Here is a 7,858-nt window from a genome sequence, read left to right as displayed (position 1 = left end):
ATCTGATTCCTATGCATACCATCAGGTGAAATCCAGGTATATAACCTGCGTTTATGCCTCTTAAAAAATGTATCTGCTATGAATAAGTCATTGATTTTGCAAAATTCGATCGCATGACAAAACAAGTAACATTTAAACTCTGACTATGAAACGCAGGACATAGTGGAGTGCTGTGGAGTTCCCTGTGACTCACAGTGTCCCTATGTACAACAGCTCTAAAGCCTGCCCTATACTGAGCCAGACTCACTGATTCTTGTCACATCTTTCCCCATTACACCAGCTATTGTATCAATCCATCTTAGTGTCTTCCTCTCCAGCATTGTCCTTCCATCCTTCCAAGCATGATGATTTTTTTAAAAAGGGTTTCTCTTGGTCACGTGCCCAAATATATTACACCATGTTGTTGTTGTTGTTGTTATGGAGCTTCAAAATCCTTGCCTCCGAGGAGAAACTTGTTTCACCCTCTGCAGGACAGACCTGTTTATTTTCTTGGTGGTCCATGGTATGTTCAAGATTCTTTTCTAGCACTACAACTCAAAGGCATCGAATCTTCTTCTGTCATCCTTAGTCATTTTCTAGCTCTCTGAGGCATAGCAAGTAATTGCAAAGACGATGGCCAGGGTCAGGAGCACCTTAATTTCTAGACTGACACTGTTGCTTCTCAGTACTCTGGAGGAGTCCAGGACAGCAGATTTTCCCGATGCAATTCATCTTTTGATTTCCTGACTGCTCATGTCAAAACTGTTGACTGTGGAGCTGAGCAAGCTGAAACTGTTAACAACTTAAATTTCTTAAGCAAGAGAACTTACACAAGAGGAAATAAAGTATTTATGGAGCCTGAACTTAATTTTGGAGAACAGGTGAGACTTAAATAAGTTTCAAAGATCACACTCCTAAAAAAAAAATAATAAGTGGGGAAAGTTACCTAATAGAAAAAGAGTCAGTTCAAGCAAAAATAACCTGGCAATATTATGGAAGAGTTGGGAAGTGAAACTGAAAAGGTTGAGGGAAAATATGAAGAAAATTCAATGTGACATATAAAGAACTGTCCCCTGAAATAGAAATATTAATAGAATTTCATAGATTTTTTTTTACCTTAGGAGTATTCTTTGGTCGTTAAATATTATTAAGGCCTTAAAAATGTTGTGGGTGGGTTTTTTTTGGGTTTTTTTTTAGTGAGTTTTTAAAAAGAATGGGAGCAATATGGTTTTGCCTACTTTGAACCCTTTTAATTTCACGAAAAGAAAAACTCTGCATCAGCAACACCTACAATGTAAAATCAATACCTCCAAGGTCCAACAGAGCCTCCATGCTCCTATGTCTACTGAATTCTATCAATTCCAACATCAACCGTCTTGCTCTATTACTGAATTTATAAGCCATCTCAGGAACAGATTTGATGCATTTAACATTAATGATTAAGGATAAGATCAGTTGTGGGGTGACATCAGGGACAATATTCATGAATAAAACAAAAGGTGGTCATAGAAAAGACAGGAAAGAAAGAAAAGATGAAAATGGCTATCATGATAGGCTTAAACTAGCGTTAGAATACAGAGAGATCAAAAAAAGAGGAAGAAATGCCGAAGTAAGAGATGAACAGGTAGCGGTAGTCAAGAAATCAAAAGATATGTTGCTTTGGGAAAATATGCTATAAACTATTTCTCCAAAATGTTAAAGAACAAAAATGTTAGTTTACAGAGAAAGCTATGGCTGATCCAAGCCACAATATTTTCAATTGCATTGCATGCTTATGAAAGTTAGACAATGAATATGGATGATCAAGTAAGAATCAATGCCTTTGAATTTTTGGGAAAGAATTCTGAATACCCTATGGACAGCCAAAAGAGCAAACAAATCTGTCTGCAGGAAACTGCAGTGAAAATGTTCTTAAAAGGTAAAGATGAGGGAACTTCTTCTTACATACTTTGGACATGGGACTAGTTCTTGGAGGAAAAAAGACATCTTGCTGCAAAAGGTGAAGGGTCAGAGAAAGAAAGGAAGATTCTAAACAAGATGGATTGACATAGTGCCTATAACAAGGGGATCAAACATGGTGGAGATCATGCTGACGAATGGGTCAGAATAGGGAAAGGATCTATGGTTTATAGGGTCACTATGAATTATACTGACTAGATGGCACAAAACAACCATAAAACTCTTTTGACATTAAACTACTCTTTTTAAAAATTCATTATTAATTTCCATGAAAATTTACAGACTTTGGATTTCCATTCATTGACGGTTGCACTTTTCTCCCCTACCAACTCTCCCCCCTTGTACACTACCCTCTTGGAAAAGTAAAAGAGACATTAAAGTACTCTTAACTAACTGTGTAGACTGTGAGATATTTTTGAAAATTAATAGTGGTGTCATCTACAGCCTCATTTCCCATTCCTTTCGAAGAAAAACATTTACTATCAACAACCTGTGTTATGCAGATGACACAACCTTGCTTACTGAAACTAAGCATTTGGTGCACAAGGTCAAGCACACAATCAAGATAGATTGAAGCTAAAGAAAAAAAAGATTGTCACCACTAGGCCAACTGGCAGCATCATAACAGACGGTGAAGAGATTGAGATTGTTAAGATTTTCAGCTTGCTCAACCCCACAATCGACATTCTTGTTATCGGCAGCCAGGAAATAAAAAGACAAACTGCACTGAGAAAATCTGTCAAGGACCTCTCCAGAGTACAGAACAGCAAAGATGTCAGTCTAAAGACTAACACCTGGTCCAGACCAGGGTCTTCAGAATTCTGATGCTATGTATCAGAAATATGGACAGTGACTGAGGATGATATGAGAAGAATTGATGCCTTTCAGTTGTGGTGCTGGAGAAGAGCCTTAAATATACCATAGACTGCTAAGAGAACAAACAGGTTCGTTCTGGAGAGGGTGAAGCCAGGCTGCTCCCTGAAGGCAAGGATTTTGAAGCTCCATCTGACATACTTTAGGCATATTGCAAGGAGGGACCAGTCCTTGGAGAAGCACATCATGCTTGGAAGGGAGGAGAGACAGCTCAAGAGAATAATACCGTGGATGAGATGGACTGACTCAGTGACTGGGGTAATGGAGGTAGGTGAGTCAAAGACAATGAAGCAGGATTCATAGCTGCTGTACATACGGTTGCTATAAGTTGTAAGTGACTCTAAAACATATATCAACAACAGCAACAGTAGACTTAAAATCTGCAAATAGAATATCCAAGACACTCCAAAAATGACAGAAGTAAGAAGTAATACCATAAAACAAAGTATCAGCCCATTTTTTGTAGAGCAGAAAAAGAAATAGTACAAATAAAATAATTCAGTCTTATTATCTATGTTACTTATATAACGATTTTCACAATTAAGAATGACACTAAAGGAAAGAGCTAACAGCATACCTGAGTTCGTAAAATTTCAGATTTTGATAGCTGCATATCTCCAGTCAATTCTTTCACAATGATGCCCAGTGGCTCTAGACGTTTGCTGAAGTAGCCTGTCATTTCTGCTGCCAAGGCTTTCATTGGAGCGACATAAACAACCTGTAACAAAGAAACTTAACTTGACAAATGAGTAAAAACTACAGTGTCATTTGTTTAACAGTAGCCAACAGAAGTCACAATTTATTGTGAAATATGATTCCAGCTACTGTGAGGGAAAAAAAATTTTAATATTGATATATGGAAACTACTTATCTTTGTTAGATAAGTGTGCAGCTGTTTAAAGAACAATGCAATTTGTTTATACAGCCTCATTACTTAGAAAATGGTTCTGTTTCAAAGATAAATGCATTTCACTGCTTTCCACTGAGCTAATAAGATTTTCATAACACAAATAGGGATTGCCTTGATAGTGATGAAATAAATCAAGCAGCATTCTTTACATGATTTCAAATACAATACTCTTAAAAAGGTTCATATTTCATATTATATTCAATTGCTACATTCTTACTTTGCAATTTAAAAAGTTGTTACCCAGCTTCTCAGTTTCCTACCTTAAATTCATTCTTTTTGATAATGCCTTGTTCAAGATGTTGGCGAATTTCATGCAGTATCGTTAGCATTGCAATGTTGGTCTTACCAGCTCCCGTTGGAGCACAAATCAGCATATTCTCATTGGTGTTATAGGCAGTTTCAAAGACTATTGACTGGATCCTATTGAGTCTTTTCATTCCTTTAAAAGCCAACTGACCAATCTAAAGAAAGGACACATAAATGATTATAATTTAAAATTCCCATAAAAATATTAAACGTAAATATTTACATCATTAGTTAAAAAACTTATACCAATTTGTTTAATTTCTCACTTGCCTCAATCTAAACTAAAGTAAGTACAGTTAAGAATAACAATTCACAAATATGCAATATTCTAATGCATTTGGAAATTGCAGTTCATTATATTTTAAAGATATACCTAGACCAAGAAGTTGTTTGTATAGAACAAGTGAATACATGATTTGAAATCAGGAAAGCTATGTCTGACCAGGGCTATATCTTTTCTCCATAACTTCTCATTCTACATGCTAAGCAAATAATCTGAGAAGCTGGACATTCTGAAGAAGAATATGGAATCAATATTGGAAGAAAATTCATAATCCGTATTATGCTGGTAGCACAAACTTGCCTGCTGAAAGTAAAGAGGACTTGAAACACTTACTGCAAAAGATCAAAGACTATGGATATGGATTACAATATGGATTACATCTCAATCTCAAGAAAACAAAAACCCTTGCCAATTGACCAATAGCCAACTCAAGCTGGACAGAGGAAATACTGACGTTGCTCATGATTTAATTTTACTTGGTTCCACAATCAATGCCCATGGTAACAGCAGTCAAAACATCAGAAGATTGATTCTGAGCTTTTTTTTCTTGCATGTTGTGAGATGTGGGTCCCATCTCAGTTTCCTGCAGGTTGATGTTCAGTTTTGTCAGCACCATGTGTTAAAAATGTTATTTTCTTATTTAATGGGTTTTATTATCTTCTCAAATATCAGGCCGATGGGGTGATTTCTGGATTCTTGATTCTGCTCCATTGATCTAAATATCTACGTACCAATACATGTTATTATGATTTTCTGTGCAGTAGAGGTTCTGGCATCTGGTAGTGAGATGCCTTCTACTTAACTTTGTTTTTCAGATGAGCTTTGCTTATTCTGGCTCTCTTTCCATTCCAAATGAAATTGTAAATAAGCTTTTCTATCTCCTTAAAGAATGAATTTTTTATCAGTATTGGAATTGCACTGAAATAATAAAAATACAAAGAACCTTCATAGATCATAATACCATAAACCAAAAGGATAAAAGATTAAAAGACACGCACAAGGAAGATAATTAAGAAAAGAAATAAAAAAGAATGGAATAATAAGTCTCTCAAAACAAATGAAAATACAAAATATCAAAAACCCTGGCATATAGCTATGGCAGTCCTCAGAGGGTTCACATCTGTAGGCTGACACACAAAAAAAAGAAAAAAGAAGAAAAAGAAATCACTTAACACTTCCAGCAAATAGAAAAAGAACAAGCTAATCCCCCTATCTCTAGAAGAAAGGAAATTATAAGAATAAGGGCTGCAATCAATGGGACTGAAATCAGAAAAAGAACTCAAACGAACAACAAGAACCAGGAGTTGGTTCTTTGAAAAGGTCAATAAACAAACCACTGGAAAAAGTTAAACAAAAGAAAAGACAAGACATAAATAACTCCAATAAAAAATGAAACAGGTGGTACCATAAAAGAATCAGCTGAAAATAAAATGACAATAACAAAAGTATTATGAAAAGCTAAGTCAGTCTGAAGACTAAAGTGTGTGTGCTTGATTCAGGCAATAGTCTTCTCAGTCAATGGTATGCATTAGAGAACTGGACAATGAATAAGGATGACAGAAGAACTGATGTTGACTGAGTTGTAGTGTTGAAGAAGTGTACTGAATATCCCATGGATTGCCAAAAGAACAAACAAATATATCTTGGAAAAAGTCCAGCCATAGTGAACCATGGCAGCAAAGATGGAAAAGCATTGTCTTTCATACTTTGAACACGTGTAGCTAGGTAAGGTTATTCTATGGAAAGGAACAGAATGCTTGGAAAGATGGAGGGTCTACAAAGGAGAGGAAGACCCTCAATGAGATGGATTGATAGGGAGACTTTAGCAATGGGCTCTAGTGCATCTGAGATGATAATGAGGAAACAGGATAGGGCAGGGTTGATGGCACTTAACAACAACAACAACATACTCTGATAAATTTAGAAACCTAGAGAAAATGGACAAATTCCTAGAAACCTACACTTTACCCAGAGTGACAGGCAGACTATGTATCACATGAATAGACCTATCACAAAAGAAGAAACTCAGCAGGTCATTAAAAGACTCCACCCCCTAGTACCCACCATCCCCCAGAAAAAAAAAAGTCCTGGCCCAGAGAGCTTTGAGCGAATTCTACCAATTTTCAGGGACAAATTATCACTAACCAATTTTCAGGGACAAATTATCACTAATTCTACTTAAGTTATTTTAAAAAATTAAAAAAAGAATACTGTCAGAGTCATTCTATGAAGCAAGCATAACCCTAAAAAAAAAAAAAAAGGAAAAGATAGCATCAAAAAAAAGAAAAGTATAGACCATTATCTCATATGAACATACACGCACACACACAAAAATACTAATTGAAATCCTGGCCAAGATTATATTAAAAAATTAATTATGACTAACTAAGCTTCATAACAGGTATTCGAGAATGGTTTAACATGAGAAAAACAATCAACATAATTAAATCACATTAACAAAGCAAAAAACAAGAACCATATGATCTCATCAACTGATTTTAAAAAAGGCATTCTGTGAAATCCCACATCCTGATAAAAACACTCAACGAAACAGGAATACAACGGAAATTCTTCAATTTGAGTATATGCTGACAAAACTATATACTCAAAACCAAGAGCCAACATCATTCCCAATGGAGAATGATTAAAGGTATTCGGAGAACCGGAACCAGAAAAAGATACCCACTGTTACCACTGAATAATACTGTATTGGAAGAACTTTCTAGAAGTAGTAAGAAAAAGAGAAGGAAATACAAGGTTTCCAAATAGGAAAAGAGGTAGTAAAACTGCCACTATGTGCAAACAATATGACAGTGGTGCTGTTGTTATTGTTATGTGCCATCCAGTCGCTTGTGACTCATTGTGACTCATAATGACCCTATGTACAACAGCCCTAAACTCTGCTCTATCCTGTGCAAATCTCACTGTCTCTGACACACCCATCCCGATTATCCCAGTCACTGAATCAATCCACCTCATAGAAGGCCTTCCCCTCCTGCGCCTGCCCTCCACCCTCCCAAGCATGATGTCCTTTTCCAAGGACCAGTCTCTCCTTACAACATGACCAAAGTATGTCAGACGAAGCCTCAGAATCCTTGCCTCCAAGGAGCCACCCGGATTAATCCTCTCCAGGATGAATCTGTTTGTTTTCTTAGCAGTCCATGGTATATTCAATACTCCTCTCCAGCACCACAGCTCAAAGGCAACAATTCTCCTTATGTCCTCCTTAGTCACTATCCAACTCTCTGATGCATAACAAGTGATTGCAAAGACCATGGACTGTATCAGACACACCTTAGTCTCCAGAGAGACATCATTGCTCTTCAGTACTTTCGAGAGGTCCCTAACAGCAGACTTTCTCATCACAATACATCTTTTAATTTCCTAGCTGCAGGTGCCAAGACTGTTGACTATGGAGTCAAGCAGACTAACGCTGTGAACAATCTCAATATCTCCACCATGCAACCTGACACTGCCAATTGCTCCAATGATGAGAATCTTTGTCTTCTTGATATTGAGCCTCAATAAGACAGTAGAAAAGAAAATCC

The 7,858-nt window shown here is 36.6% G+C and overlaps 1 protein-coding gene across 1 annotated transcript in view; it reads right to left on the bottom strand.

Annotated features, from left to right (window-relative positions):
* The window catches only part of ASCC3 (activating signal cointegrator 1 complex subunit 3), a 451,184-nt gene that overhangs the window by 326,829 nt on the left and 116,497 nt on the right, over positions 1–7,858 (bottom strand). The window contains exons 8-9 of the mRNA XM_006881191.1: positions 3,982–4,182; positions 3,389–3,529 (exon numbers count right to left, since the gene is read on the bottom strand). Coding sequence (XP_006881253.1) covers positions 3,389–3,529; positions 3,982–4,182 — 342 coding nt within the window. The remainder of the gene's footprint in view (positions 1–3,388; positions 3,530–3,981; positions 4,183–7,858) is intronic.

Source organism: Elephantulus edwardii, unplaced genomic scaffold, assembly GCF_000299155.1.
Source record: "Elephantulus edwardii isolate Elephantulus edwardi_28Jun2011 unplaced genomic scaffold, EleEdw1.0 scaffold00013, whole genome shotgun sequence".
NCBI classification, from domain to species: Eukaryota; Metazoa; Chordata; class Mammalia; order Macroscelidea; family Macroscelididae; genus Elephantulus; species Elephantulus edwardii.
Note: the sequence above shows the minus strand (reverse complement) of the source record. Positions and strands in the feature narration are given on the sequence as shown.